The sequence below is a fragment of the Thunnus thynnus genome, chromosome 7 (genome assembly GCF_963924715.1).
Source record: "Thunnus thynnus chromosome 7, fThuThy2.1, whole genome shotgun sequence".
NCBI lineage: Eukaryota > Metazoa > Chordata > Actinopteri > Scombriformes > Scombridae > Thunnus > Thunnus thynnus.
Genome location: NC_089523.1, coordinates 22,510,472 through 22,526,372, shown reverse-complemented (window position 1 = coordinate 22,526,372; position 15,901 = coordinate 22,510,472). Strand labels below are relative to the sequence as shown.

The 15,901-nt window shown below is 38.7% G+C and overlaps 1 protein-coding gene and 1 long non-coding RNA gene across 3 annotated transcripts in view; one reads left to right on the top strand and one right to left on the bottom strand.

Moving 5' to 3' along the window:
- esamb (endothelial cell adhesion molecule b) overlaps positions 1–8,493 on the bottom strand; it is a 48,433-nt gene extending 39,940 nt beyond the window's left edge. Inside the window, exons 1-2 of one of the 2 annotated variants that reach the window (XM_067594997.1) lie at positions 8,439–8,493; positions 8,055–8,339 (exon numbers count right to left, since the gene is read on the bottom strand). In XM_067594997.1, the coding sequence (XP_067451098.1) occupies positions 8,055–8,109 (55 nt within the window). In that variant the 5' untranslated portion in view covers positions 8,110–8,339; positions 8,439–8,493. Of the gene's footprint in view, positions 1–8,054 lie in introns of both variants that reach the window. The other variant, XM_067594996.1, reaches the window with a different exon arrangement.
- Positions 8,494–8,734: 241 nt separating this feature from the next.
- LOC137186755 (uncharacterized) lies at positions 8,735–14,832 on the top strand. The gene is made up of 3 exons (XR_010929096.1): positions 8,735–8,788; positions 14,543–14,609; positions 14,743–14,832. It is a non-coding gene; the product is annotated as an uncharacterized lncRNA (long non-coding RNA).
- Positions 14,833–15,901: the final 1,069 nt, after the last annotated feature.

Below are 15,901 nucleotides of genomic sequence, written 5' to 3'. Positions count from 1 at the left end.
GATTAGATACAAAATTTAACTATTTTTGACCACTCGAGAAATGACAAAAATGGTCAAAAATACATCCAAAGTACCACATTAAGACACAGAGACTTTGAGGAACACCATAGAAAAATTCATGCTGTGATTTAGTATTGTATATTGTATATATTGTATAGTATACTTTTGACATTTGGAGATTTCTGTAAGACTTATATTTTTCAGTGATTGGATGGCGAGCACTTCTGTTCTGGAAACTGCTCAGAAACCCCCTTATTGTCAATATATAATATTAATAATATTGTCTAATATTGTAATATTATCTCTATTGTCTCTGAGTGCCCTAGGTCTCTAGTTTGTGGTTGTAAAGTTTCATAAGGCTGTGATCATTTTATACAGTTAGGTCAAGTTTAAAAACATGGTCTCACTGCAATGAAATGACTACTGTGACTAACATCACCACACATGAATACAATTGGGCTCATTGAATCCACAAGAGTTTCAGCTTTCCAGTCATACCCAATTTATGCAATTCCAAGACTGATTAGGGACTCCAGTATGCAGAAATATTCAAATACACCATTTTTAGAATAGGCGAAAATAACATATTTATACTTCATGCAAAAAACTGCATGGGATTAGCATAAAGTGGGCATGCAAGGGGAGACTCGTGAGTACCCATAGAACCCATTTTTATTCAGATATCTTGAGGTGAGAGGTCAAGGGATCCCTTTGAATAAGAGTTTTAAAAAAGTTTAAGAAGTTAATGTGATTTTCATTTTGTTTTTACCTTCTGATGTGTACAAGCCTTATTCTAGAGAGTAGTGGAGTTACTCTATGTAAACGCAACACAACTGCTCCAAGCTCTGTTCTGTTCTACAAACTGAGGTCAACTCCAAAATAAGGAAGAAGAAGAAGGTTAAAGAAGAGAACTGGGACGAAACCCTGACGTTCTCCTGATTTTGCCATAATGTTTTATTCAGAGATTTAACGCTTTTTCTTCTGATGCATTTCAAAGCTTGGAATTGACATCTGTAATACCAAAACAAAAGATCTCCATAATTTACACTTGATTTTCTTTTTTCAGACATACTCTGAGGATCTGTGAGCATGGTATTATTTTCTTTCTATATAGTTGTACATTGACTGCCACATCAGATTCCACAAGAGTTTTGCACCTGAATGGATAAGCAGTGCTTGTCAGATGGGCGAACAGCTTCAGAAACCCCCTGCCAGCACAACTCTCCCATGACAGAGTTGGGGATTTGCGTCATAGACTGTATATAAAGATGGACCTAGCGAGGGGTGACATCACCCATTGTTTTGCACTGGAGCCAGTTTGAAGCCCAGAGTTGCAGCTTTTGGTCAGAGTTTTCCGTTTGGAGCCAAAACCTTCCAAATAAGGAGTGTGGGGTGTTGCCTTTCTCACTCTGGAAACACATCCCACTACCTCGGGCCTAAGCAAACGCTAGCTTGCTGGAAACACCGAGCAGTGCACACTTGGGCAAATATTAGTTAAATTGTACTAACAGGGCAGGTATCATTATCAGGGAAATATTAAAAATATTGTGACAATGGTTTGACTCAGTACGAGTCCCGGAGCCAGAGAGAGCAGCAGGTGAGTGAGCTGTCAATTAACAGATGCCAATTAACACCCACACGCAGACATCAAAGCCTATTATAAGTCCTCAAAATGACCACCAGCATACTTATTAGAGGGCCCGAATTTAGTGATTGAGACCATAATGACTTGTTGAATCAATTATTGACTCAGTATTTCTAGAGAGAAGTTGATGCTTTTTGAATGGGAGTCTACTGGAGTTAAGGGATTTTTTGGAGTGAGCATCTAGCGGCTGTCGTGGCATTGCACTTTAAGGGAGGCTATTTCCGCACTGGTTTCAGCCTCAAGCCATGGTAGTTGTATCTGACAGCTTCTGCAATTTCTGAAACCGACATACACACACACTTCATGTGAACAACCGAGTGCAACACCATGAATGCCTTCCAGCAAGAGACTGTCTGAAAATATGTATCGTTACCCCCGTATTTGAACAATTATCATGTCTCGGTCCTCTGTATGACAGCTAGTTTTTCAGTCTGCCTTCGAGCATCGCCGTTCAGAACAACTATAAACACTTGTGTTGCTCGATCACGTCATACAAACTAGTCTCTTTTCTTTCAGCCCTTAGGCTGGGTTATTGACTGAATTGTTAACTCTGCTGCAGTAGATAAGTTTTCTTCCTTTATAAACAAACATCAGGAGTAACCAAAGAACATTTTAAAGTCATGGTTTGTGAAGTGTGCTGATGATGTTTATGCATGCCACCTCTTCTTCATTTTCTTCACGAGACTTTTTGCTGTAGTGTTTCTAAATAATTCCACACTCAGTAAAGACACTGGTGGATGATTAGCATTATAGGACAGTTAGATAATGTGTGTGCTGTGGATGGCAAATCACTAATGCAGTGTACTGTACCAAACATCAAAGCGAGCCGTTCAGTAAGCAAAATACTGATTGGTGTGTGTGCATAATGATAATGGTATTTTTGAGCCATGTTTCCTTTCAAGTGTGGGGGGAAAATGTAGAATTTAATGCGCATGGCTAAATATAATTATATTATCTTTGTAACAGCAAGGCAGAAACAGCCCGCAGATTGTAACAAAACCATGAAAAAATGTGCTAGTGCATACATACATACATGCATAACATAAGCATAATGTCTTCAGTGATGCAGGAGGTTGCAAACAACATGCAACCTCTTTTCCTTAATTGCAGGAAAATTCACTGTAAAATCATAAAAGTTCAGTATAAAAATCTGTACTGTGTCACTGTTAACATGGTCTCACAAGTCCTTGTCTTGATCATCTGCCTCAAAGTCACATTAGCTCAATGAGCCGGCACGCAAAGCTCCAATCAACACCTGTCAACCTCCACTTCCGCAACTGTCCATGAAACATTCTCAACTCAGACAACTCGACGTTTTGATACATCTGTGTCAGTATGAAGTCGAAAACGCAGCATCTGTTGTGCGTAGGAACATCAAAATCTGTGCACCACTGCCCTCTTTATTGTGTGGCAAGCGATTGTGAGCCAATTAATTTGACCTAGTTTTACATGGGAGAATCCTTTAGGTAGCGCCAGCTCTTTCTGCCTCCAATCAGTGTCTTAACCCTCTACAGGGGTCCTATGTGTTTGTCAGGGTACACAGAGTGGACATGGTCAATTAGGCTCCCTCAACGAACACCCACACGAAGGTATGTGTCAGCCTAACAAATGCAGCCGTGCAAGAAAAGAATCACTAGTTTGAGCTGGGGAAGATAAATTCAGCTCAATAAAGTGACTCAGAAGATGTACAGCATCAGGATGTTTTCTCAGGAGCAGATTGTACTGGTGACAGAGACGAATGGTGGCCAGTATGTTCACTTTAATGTTTTTCAGCTTGTTAGTCTGCAGAAGAGGAGAAAACTGAAGCTGAGAAGAGATTCTGGTTAACAAAATTCCTACACTTTCTTAATCCTTCACATTATTCTTCTTACACTTATTCTTCATCTCAAAGCAGAATACAGATGCTCAGTAATGTCGGGATGGACTTATTACTGGAGCAAGTTAATATGATGATTATAGACTGAAACAAAGTCACACATTGGGGCTGTTACTTCTTATTCAAAATATGAGCTACTGTTTGAATGTGGGAAAAAACTATTTTAGTATTTGATCTGTATTCATCAAAATACATGATGTGCAACAGACTGTTGTACTGTTGCAGGCTCCGTTTCTCTATCAAATGTTCTTTTTGTTAATGCAGGCAGACACTGTACAGATTAGGGCTGACGATTATTTTCATTATTGATTATTTTCTCGATTAATCGAATAGTAGTTTGGTCTATAAAATGTCACAAGACAGTGAATAACGTCGATGACAATCTCCCAGGTTTCTTTTGTCCCAACCAACAGTCCGCATCCAAAAGATATTTAGTTTACTGAATATGAAATGAAATTATCGACTAATCGGTTAATAGACTAATCGTTGCAGCTCTTGTACAGAGTAAGCCTCAGTTTGACCCCTGTTGCTCTGACTCATTTTAGAATCAGGACAAATTTCAGCCTGGTAGGTTGTCGCTTTTTACATTCAGTTTGAAGGGGGTCACGGCACCTGATTTACTGCCCAAAAGATCAACAATTTGGCTGTCTGACAACTGGACGGATTTCAAGAATGTCAGACATTTTAGTGGGCTTTTTTGCAGTTTAAGCAGTTCCACAATCTGATTTCTCATATGGCTGCTGTCAAACGATCCATAACACACTGCTGTTTTAATATTATTGGAGTAGAATTTTACACATAGCGTCTAACTGTAATCTTCGTCAACAATTTTGAGGACACTGCCAGCTTTATTGGAAACAATGGACAAAACTGATCTGGGATTCCATGTTTAAGATCAGCTTTTTCAATATTTACTAAAGTTTCTTTCAAGATAACTTTATTTATCCAACTGTCACACACATACTTTGTATCTAGAAGTACAAACTCAAAGTCAGCTGGACTTGAGCCCTTGACTTTGACTTCTAGATATCTTCTAGATCTCTGGATGACAGAGTTTTTATTAGCATACTCTGGTAGCAAATGAGACCAGCCAAAGGGAAGCTTTGCACTGATAGTTAATGCTCATGCAGCACCCTGCTGGGAACACTGTTTGTTCCTATGCTGGTCAACGACCGTCTAATTTCTTGTTTAGCTAATCATGCAAAACATAATCAGAATTACCCTAAGCTCTGTGAGTTATTCTGCGAAAAGGGATATAGCTGGCTCACAAACATGAGCTTACACCAGGGCCAAGTGGCTCCCGTCTCATTATAATCAGCCGTCACTGAACACAATCAGCTGAGGACATGTTAATATTTTAATAGCCGGGCCAAAGAGAATGGCATTTCTACAAGAGGAGGTGAAGTTGGCACACTAAACTAACTCTACATTCAGACTGCTGGGAGCCAAGTCACCTTGTCACTGTCCTCAGGCCAATTTGAGCTATCTGATTGGCAAGAGTAATGTGTTATAGCAAGAGTGTTCTGTATAGTACAAGTGAAAGTGATTTACTGCTGTCAGCGGTTATAAAACATTAAAAAAAATGTTCAGCATATGCAGTCAACCGTCTTGTCTCAGATCATCAAAAGGATTCTGACGGCAGCTGAGTATTAACAGATTTATTTTAGCGTTTAGTGACCAATTAGCTATGGGTCTTCTCATGCAAAACGAATGAGTTGCTCTATTTCATCAATACCAGCGGAGTCTACTTTGCTCATTTGAAGTCGGACAGACGGGCACATTATCGCTCCAGTTTCTTGATTCACTAATTCTGAAGTTTCTGACAGGCAGGATGCCAAAAGTCAGACAGGCTTAGCTGCTGTCAGAAATATGAAAAGAAATCCATCATGCAAATTGAGAAATCCATTCGATCATCTGAACAGGACGTGGTGGAAGTTGTCAGTGAGCTACAAACTGAAGTCATTCATTTGTTTCATTCCATTTAGCAGATGCACCAAATCAAAAGATGGTAGATGTGATAGATAGATAGATAGATAGATAGATAGATAGATAGATAGATAGATAGATAGATAGAATTTAGTGGCATCTAGTGGAATTGACTTGGCAGAACATATAATATTCATAAGTATGTTTTAATTAGTGTATAATCACCTGAAAATAAGAATCGTTGTGTTTTTGTCTCTGCTAGATTTCACTAAATTGTACACACTGCACCTTTAAGTGTACATTGAAACATAAATAATTTAAAGTATACTCATATGTAACAGTAAAGACAGTGTTTGAAAGATTATATACAGATGAATTTCACATATAACATCTGTGATGGATAACGTAATAAATAAATAAAAGTCCAGGTGAGCAGTCTGTCTTCACTGTCCGAGGAGTTCCCTCTGCCAACACAGAGGAGAGTCATTGTACAGACTGATGGCAGCTAGCAGGAATTACTTCCTGTAGCGTTCTTTGTCACAGTGGAGCTGAAGAAGTCTCTAACGGAAAGTGCTCTGCTGTTTGACCAGCAGGTCATGGAGGGGATTCGGAATGTTCTCCATGACGCTTACTAGTTTGTTTATCCTCTTCCTCTCCACAACCAGCTCCAGCGTATACAGAGGCTTTCCCAGCAAAGAGCCAGCTTTCATGAACAGGTTGTACAGCTTATTAGTGCACCTGGCTCTCGTGCTGCCGCCCCAGCAGAGAGCACCAAAGAATAATGCACTGGCCGCAACAGACTGGTCAAAGATTTGCAACATCTTGCTGAACAGGAGCTAAAGGATCGAAGTTTCCTCAAGAAGCAGAGTCTGCTCTGTCCCTTCCTGTGGACACCCTCTGTGCTGCATTTCCAGTGAAATCTGTTGTCAAGACGGACTCCAAGGTATCTGTATCCCTCCACCACCTCCACCTCTTTTCTATGTCACGCCACAGTGGTTTTCACGCGTACAAAAAAACGCACAGTTTAAGCCAGGTGTCCTCTGAACTGTTAACAGGACGAAGTACACGCTCTCTAAGTAATTTCAGTTTTTAAAAGTAGGTTTTGAAGATAGATATCATGACCCTTTTTCTTCAACACTTCTCCTCAGTGAAACTTTTGAGTTTGAACCAAACAAATCCTGACATAAAAGACACAAGATGTGTCTCTGGTTTCTACACTGGAGGGAAGCCAACATCTGGTAAGCTATGATGCAGCAGCACAGTTGACAGAAACAAGACTGGCCAAGTCAGACAAGCCTTCAGGGCTTCTTTGAGTTGAGCCTGAATGATGTAGAATATGTGTTGACAAGAGCGAGTAAACTCAAGATTTAACACAATATTTTTGTGTGTTTGTGATTATGTGAAGTAACAACATCCATTTGGATAAACTAACACAGTCAAAACTGATAGTTAATAGAAAAATATTGCAATAACTCTTTAAATCCAATTACTAAAAGATGCGCGAAACATTTAATTAGTAATGTTTCTTTACAACAAACATCTGGTGTACATTTGTTTAGCATTGTTGATAAGTTATTCTGCCTAATTGTTTGAATTTTTATCAATTATTTATCAACTTAACTTATCAGTGCATTTGTTGCTTACAACAGACATAAAATGCCGTTATTAGATGCCATCATTTTATTAAGTGACCCTAAATGTGACAGCTACGACTTCTTGGGCTGAATTTCTTAATGACATCCGGCTCTTTCAGGTAGATTCATCTTTTTATGTTATTTTTAACCTCACAAGGGACAATAACCATTAAAAGAAAGCAAAAAAAACCAACAACATTTGACTTCCTTGAAATTCATTTCAGAGCATTCAACCATGCAACAACATTATGCCCTCTTAAGATGAAGAGTACTCTGTAGTAGTGCTGTGCTTAAAAGGGAGACCTCTGGTTAAAAAAACGCAAGCCACATACCACAGCGGAATTCACAGCAATAAAAATTACATATTTCATGAATTCTCAGTGTGCTCGTTCCTGCATTTGAATTCAAAATTATATATCTTGGAGGACGAAAGGAGGAGGGGCTCAGATTCATCATGACACATCTTTGGTATCTGAGTTGACTAATAGCTTCTCATAAATGCCAATGAGGGAATGAATGCATTTGAATGCATTTACACTCACTTTCAGTTAAAGCAAAGTAGCTCAAAATCTGGTGTTAATGCATCATGTGTTAAAGGTCCCACAGGTACAGGTGCATACAGTACTTTCTGTATATTTTATTTTACTTTACTCACTTAAATTATCACAATTAAGCCTCAGAACTATTACATTAGCCTGTCCTATATGAAATAAGTTGGTTAAAAATATATATATATTTTTTTTTGACTGTCTAATCTGTTCAAAAGTGGACTTTGAGTACAACCTGGTCTTTTCAGAGTAATGTATTGTCTTGATTTTCAGGAAAAACCTAAATTTTACCTCTTAAATGTCATTTGAAACACATATGTATCACTTTCCATCATTCAAACAAACTGGGCTACTATTTCCTTCACTGCCGCTGACAGCAGCACGCGGCTTAATGGCCGTCCAGTGGCCTAAATTAATTAGCTTACCTTGAAAAATCCATAGTAACATCAGCAGGGCTCGAAGTCTCGTCTTTATCTCCATGGCACAACATCCACTGGCTGCTCCGTCAGGCAGGAGCTTCTTCAAAGTTGATACCACACACTCACTGCACTCCTCAACCTCCCGCTTAATTGTCTTCAGGTAGCAATTAACTGTCCGCTACAGAAACCAGAGAGGCAACGTCTGCACATAAAGCTTTCTCTCCTCTTCCCATCCCGCCTACAAACAGCGGCTGGCATCGCAGAGCGCACCGGCGGCTCCGTTCGCCTTCACTTTACAAAGCAGAAAGAGGTCAAAACGCATTCAAGTTTTCTTTATCTTTTACTTCTATGTTGAATCCAGTCTGATTTACTTCTGCTACCCGTCTCTACCTGAGTGTGTGTCGCTCCTGGTCCCGCTCACAGTACTACAGTGAACTGTAGGAGCTTATTCACCTGCCTGAGCTGCTCGGTGACGCCCCCTGCCATCAGCAACACACAAAACCTCAACTGCAGCTCAGTGAGAAAATATCTCTCATTTATTGGGCAGTTAATCAGTTAATATAACAACTATTTTTGTACCAAAAATGTTGTGTTATTTAGTTTGGGTTCTTTTTTCTTGGAGCAGCATATAATAATGATAATTAACATGCATGCATTGTTTGTTTGCTTGTTTTTGTCTTGAATGCAGGGCTGACCCCAGGGACCCAAACCTAAGCCCCCATCTCACCTCTGGGAATAACGTGAGTGCAAAATTCTCCAAATCACATGTAGGAAATATAGAAATATTTTTTTATATTGTGTCAGCATCCTGGAGGATCCAGGGAGATGCAAGGGGAATGTATTCATATGCACACATAACAACTGAAGAAATAAATGAACAAAATACAGTTGAATGAAAAAAAATGCTGCCAAAAACCCGGCAATTCACTGCAATTTTGACAAGAAGATGACACTCATTTAAATGTAGTTGGCTGAACTATGTGAACCTGTCATAGCTGAAGTTCACAATTGCTGAGGTGGGATTTGTATTTTGGTATTGTGTTGGCAGTTGTCTTTTGTATAAAATTGCTGTGTGCTAAACACTCTCAAGTGCAGTAAAGCTTTATTTGTATCACCCCTCCACTCTCTCTCTCTCTCTCTCTCTCTCTCTCACACTATGTTTCCCCTCTTAACAATTTGTTGACGCATTTAAAATTAGCTTCGCAAGGTGAAAAGTCACAATAAAATAACTAAAATAACTTTTACTATAAGAGTGGGTAGGAGTTCTCCAATGTCCAAAAACATACTGTTCAGTAAGATTGGGAAGCACAAATTGCACATACAATAGGTGTGTGTGGATGGTTGTGTGTTTCAGCCCCCCCCCACATCCGTGCACAGGATAAAGCAGGTGTAGCCTGTGCACCTGTAACCACATCCAACAGTGATGTCATGGAGTACTGACGCACACTTTTACATCACTGCAGCAAGGAGAGAAACAGTTCAACAGAAACAAGATTTCAGCTGGTGTTAAGTTGATCTTTAATTTACTTTAAACTTACATTAATTTACATTTTGTTTTTTTGGCCGCTCAGGTTCAGCGCAAATAAGCTATAAATACAACACTGACATGTTATCACCATTTAAGTAGATATGGAAACTTAATGGCAAACAGTTGTCTATTAAAGAGACTCATCATTTGTAGTTTTTGTTGTGTCTCTGTCAGTGACGTTTTGCAGGTGAACCAGAACACTCAGGTCCTGCTGTTAGTTCAAAAACTGTGGCTGAGCACCACAATTTAGATAAAGAGAGACAGTCATAGTCCAGCCCACTCCTCTGCTCAGATATCATACTAAACACAACAGCACACTAAACAAAATACTATAAGAAACCATCAAAGAAAGCTGGAGTTGCAGGATCTTAAAGCAGAGCTACATGTACTCTGCCGGTCTGGTTTAAATTGCTTCACTAATTATGCTGTGCAGCAGTAATATGAAGGAAAAAGCAAATAAAACAAATATGGAGATGGGTATTGTAAGCACATACTCAGATACTTTTAACAGACCTTTGTGACTTTCAAACAAGAAATGCTAAAAGTCACTTTAAACAAAGGCACATAACTGATTATCAGTGATCAATGCATGGATGAGAGCAGTGAAAGTGAATCAAAACTGCTGTATAAGTGAAATTGCAGCCATGAAAATGAAACAATGAGCTGAAAGACATTGTAAAGCTCATAGAGCTGAGAGGAACTGATCCTCTGTGGGTTTGTCACTACAAGCAACCCCTTTCACGTAACATGTAGCGACTTGATTCAGTGTTAATATAGAAATATTGATTGTAGCAGCTTTTGATAGATTCTTGGACTTCACATTTCTAATTTGCTTGTTTGGGTGCCTGGGGACCCAAAACAGAGGCTTTGTTTTAATAAATGCCTCAGAGCAGCTTTAATAAATAAAAAATTAATGTTGGCTAAGATTTGAGTATAAGATGGACCAACATTACATCCATACATATCTGGAAACATTAAAATAATGAATTCACCCTTTAGAAAACACTCAAACACACTTTGGTCTATATAAATGTAATGTCAACTCAATTATCATGCATTACCTGATGTATTACAAAGTCTAATTCAGAGCAGAACCGAGAGTCACAGGTAAAAGTCTCGCAGGAACACATAGTGCAGTCACTTATAAAAGAAAGCCAGAGCTGCTGTGGGATTTTACATTGTAATGAATAAATCTGAGGTCCCAGCTCAGATCACAATAAATGGGTCGTCAGGTGAAATATTAATGCAGGTGGGTCGCTGTCTTGTATTTTTAATGGAATATAATTGATTTATTACATGATATTAAGCATCACATGTTTTCTGAGAGCATTGCCCTCACCTCAACACGCCGTCCCGTGCACACACATGATGCCACTAAACCCTCATTCACACACAGAGACGGATTTGTAAGGCGTGCGTGTGTGTGTGTGTTGTTTTGTTTTTATATCTACTTCAATAGAGTTACTGTCTGACAGGCAGTTACACTCCTGACTTATTTATGTTGTTCTCATATTGTGGAACCTACTGTCCCCTGTCATCTCCTATTGTTGTCAGATTTTAAGGTTACACTTATAGTTTGTAAGTGCTGTCTTGTGTTGCTTTTTATGAATCGTACTGCACCTGAAAGGACAAATACCAAGAAAAAAAAATGAAATATTTAGGATCAAAATGTGTATTTCTTGTTCAAAAACGACTTTTATATCCATGTTTGTTTGTGACAAATGTGTAAATCCTGAACATATACACTTTAGAAATTTGATGTCAGTGCAACGTGTGAATAATTGATCACTTGAACCAAGAGTGAAAGAAGCACCCGTATGAAACTGCACGGCTTGCATGTTCAGGCCTTTTCCACCTTGTTCCCCCTCAGTAAGCGACATTTCCAGTAGGTCAGGTAGATTTTTAGAAACTCATTCGACAAAAAAAATGTTAAAGGCTACTTCACTGCCTGTGCTTTCGTGCGGCATGCACATGATGAATGTCTGCACAAAGCACACTGACTAAATCTAATCTTTGCTGGCATTTGGTTCGAGACATGTTTCTGGGGTAGTATTTTCAGTATCTGATTTGTGTCACTTTCGGCGGCTATCTATATAAGGAAAAACACTCCTCACAGTTTTCCTGAATACCTCCATTGTTAAAGTTGGTGGAGATGCTGTTATCTCTCTGCCAGATGGGGGCAGATGAGCTTAGCCTTGACGGTCGACTCCTACATGGCATGACTGACTGTCTTTGTAGCATCAATTTCCTCCTTGTTGCACTTTGTATTTTACAGTGACTGAAGACAACAGAGTGATGGATGGCTGGTATTTCTGTCGATTTCCCCTTGTGTGTTTTATCTGTTGTTTATCTTTGTTTTATTTATTTGACTGTGAAGCACTTTGTGACTGGTGTGAAAGGTGCTATATACTTTACTTACCTCCTTACTATTTCTACAAAGTGCAGAGAGTTCAGATCAAATGTTTCAACACTTTTGTGCCATCTAGTGGCCTACAGCTGAAGCGCTGATGTCTCTGTGCATTTGTTCATTACCTCTGCAGTACCTGCTTTTAAATTTTATGGGTTGGTGGGTGTGTAGCAGTGGATAGCAACAGGGAAAGAGCCTGGACAGGTCAGCAGTCCCTCACAGGGCTAATGCAGATTGACAGACAATCACTCACACTCACGCTTGTACCTGTGGGCCTCTGCTCCTGACACTGCACGTCTATGGACGGAGGGAGGACACGCCCAGCAGAAATGCACATGGTTGAGGACATGAATCATCTTAAATATGGTCACAGCAAAGAATCAAACCTGTGTCCTTATTGTTAATTGGCTGTTTTAACCACTGACCATTAACCATTATACTCACAAAAGAGCATCCCAATGTCGAAAAAGTCAAGTCTGTATTCATTTTTACTAACCTTAATATAAAATAATTTGGCTCAGGGTGGAATTGCTGAGATTAAAGTCAAAAACGTGTTTTTCTTCTTGTTCCTTCAGTTGGATGTTTAAGCTTCACTGTGCAGAATGATGTATGTGCAGAGTTTGACACTGGAAGGATGTTTTCACTTTCAGCTGCTGAAGGAGGAAAGTTTCTCTGTGCTCACCGAAAAATCTGATTTAAAGGCGAACGTGATTTGTGACATCACAACCAGTCTGGAGCCAGTCGAGTGTCAGTAAACAACTTACACAAGTGTGATATAGAGACTTGAAGCCGTCAGTGCACAAACACTGAGAATGGACTGTACAGTGAAGCAGGAGACATCTTTAAACTTTTTAAATGAACAACATTTACATATATTAATAGGTTTCACTGAGGGAGTTGATGTCATTTTAAGGATTTTTAACAAATTATCTGGATATTTTTTGTGGAAAACACATCACACACAATTTATTCCAAGCAGAGGAAACATGTCCAGAGGGGACATTTAAATTAAATTGGATAGGTTCTGTAATTGTCTAACATTGTTATCACACACTGATGAGATTGGACTCCTTTTCTCCATGAAAGGTCCTGTTATTTGACATTGTTAGCTCTATTTCAACTGCTTGTTAAAGGAGAACGCTGACATTATTCTATTTTTTTTCTCATTACCAACAACGCCCATGAAACGTCCAAAACCAACAGTGTGTTAGTCAATCACTCAATACCTTCTGACATCTTGTCTGTCGTACTCAGCCTCAAGCTCATTCGCTGCCATTAAAGACATAAATATTGGAAAAACACCTCACAAATACAGTATACATTCTTATTTCTTAAAATTCCATTAAATAATTTCAAAACAGCTGGGCACTGTAGTTTTCAGCAAAAGTTACTCAAACAGGAGTAAACAGTGAATTGGCTGGGGACTATTTTCAGCTGCGTATTAATACATATTTGGTGCTCTTCAGTGAGCATGAGTGAGTATGTGGGATTGCCTCAAAATAAACTACAGTGACTATTTATATCATAATGAAGGAACATGTCACCTAATGCTACAGTGAGACTCGATTGTTTTTTTTACTTCTTTTTCTTTTTATTAGATTGTTGACAATAAGATAAAATATAGAATATCACCAGACTTAAGTTTTAATTGACTCCATGTTTACGAACTCTTAATGTGCAGCCTGTCAGTGGTGAAACCTACAAATACCGATCTTTATTTCAAATGGTTGAGGTGATCTATAACCGATGAGCATCTTTAAAGCTACTTCATGAGAAGTTTCAGAGTTTAATTAAGAGCCTTATAAATGTTTCTAGATTTATTTTCTTTCACCGTCTGTAATGTTGTTGACTTATTTTGTCGCATTAATCTATGTACCTATTGTCAAAGAGGATTTTTGGCATCATGGTTGATCATTTGTAGGTTTCTTTCAAACAGTTTTGGCCTAGTTCAGGTTTTCTTATAGCTGGTGTTCACTGATAAGTGCTTTTCCGTCAAACAAACATCACCGCACTGCCATCTAATTTGAAAAAGTATATAAAGGTAATAATAATAGCACCGTCAGTTGGATTGCAAAGGATGACATTTGGATAAGTGACATTAAAATCCTCCTACACAAAAATCTCAGCAAACATAGACTATAATTGCTTCAGTTACCTCTTCAGCAAATAGAGTCCTATGGTAAATACAGCGGCATGAAATGAAAGTGACACTTTGAATTCTTCCAGCATGTGAAAACTTTCTGCTCATGTAAAAATATCAGGCATGAAAATAACGCTCACACATGGATATCAGCAAAAAATATGAGCTATCAGAGGACATTTGCAAACATATGAATAAGTTCTGTTATATCAAAATATGAATTGGAATGACTCTGCACTATTGAATTCTTGTAAATTCATTCTCTGTGTTGAAAAAGCCCTCTTTTCTTACCCATATGTGCTGGAATCATCAGTGTTTGTAGGTGACTAGAGTTTGAAGAATGCTCACTGTGAAATCGGAGCTATTAGTTTGCTCTGGACATTGACTGCTTCCTTCCTACATTTCCATTAAAAATGTAGGAGTCACACTGACACGCTCATATTGTGCAGCGGGGAGAAGCAGCAGAGGGCTGTGACAGTCGGGCCGGTGAGTAATCTCAGTCGGGCTGTGTGTGTGTGTGTGTGCCTGTTAAAGGCTGGATGCCTGCCACATATTTGGTGATATGAGCCCTCTGTGTAATGGGCCTCCTGTCATTTATCACTCTTTACCTTCATTACAGAGGAGATTAGATTTGGACGAGCATAAGGAATATGAAAATGACCTTGTCTGAGCCTAAGACATGCATCAACGATTTATTTTTTTGAGGAAGAGATAATCTAATTCTGCTTGTGCAGCACAATAAAACATATTCTCAACTATGAGTTCGACTCTTTGCTTTGTTAAACTGTAAAATTTCCTTTTAAGTCTGACATATGCATGGATCCTTGTAAACCACTGAAATGTGACTCAGCATGATTATGCACTGTATTTGCACCATCCTGGTTCTGTTTCCCTCCAAAGGCTGAAAACAGTAGCGATTCTGATTCAATCTTAATTGGCAATTTGCTTCACACCAGCATTGCATCTGCTTTATGCACTCCCTGTGATACTTCACAGGACAACTGCTTTGTAGCTCAGCACGACAGAGAGCCTGAAACAAGACAACTGTTTTCTGATGGTTTTTATTATCAAACATCTGAGATCCTAAAAGTGAACCCAGGCGTCTGTGGGAACAAAATGTTTTCTTTTGGAGAAAGACAAATTGGATTAGGATTTACAGATGACAAAAAGGAGCATGAAAAGACATTCAAAGTATGAGAAATCACAACTGAGCCTCGCCAGTGTCATTGTATATCTCAGATGAGATGCTTTCTTCAGTTTTTAATAACAGCCGCCTGGAGAGGATGCTCTGACTTGCCCTCTCATAATGAATTTCATTCAAAAGAAGGTGATAACAAGCTGAAAAAAATGAAAAAAATCAGGTGCATATGTACAAAACGATATTGCTGTTTATGTATATATAATCCTGAATAATATGGTTCACAGATGCTGCTCCAGCTACAGCACTGCATACACATGAAGAGGTACAAATGTTCTGAGATATACATTTATCTGAGCTGTTGTCATGGTGCAGTTTTAAAGATAGTGGAAAGACACATGAATGATCTGTATAGAGAGTTTTCACTTTGTATTTAAGAAGTCTGACTCACTATCTCAGTATTTTGACTTTTTTTCTCCTATTTTTTAACTTATCTTCTGATAATTCTGACTTAGTAAATTGGGGAGTAAAAATTAATCATAATAATGAGATAAAAAATGTAAATTATGAGACAGTTAAGTAAAAATATTGACCTTTTATCTCATAATTTGGACTTTCCATGAGCTTTTGAAGACTAACT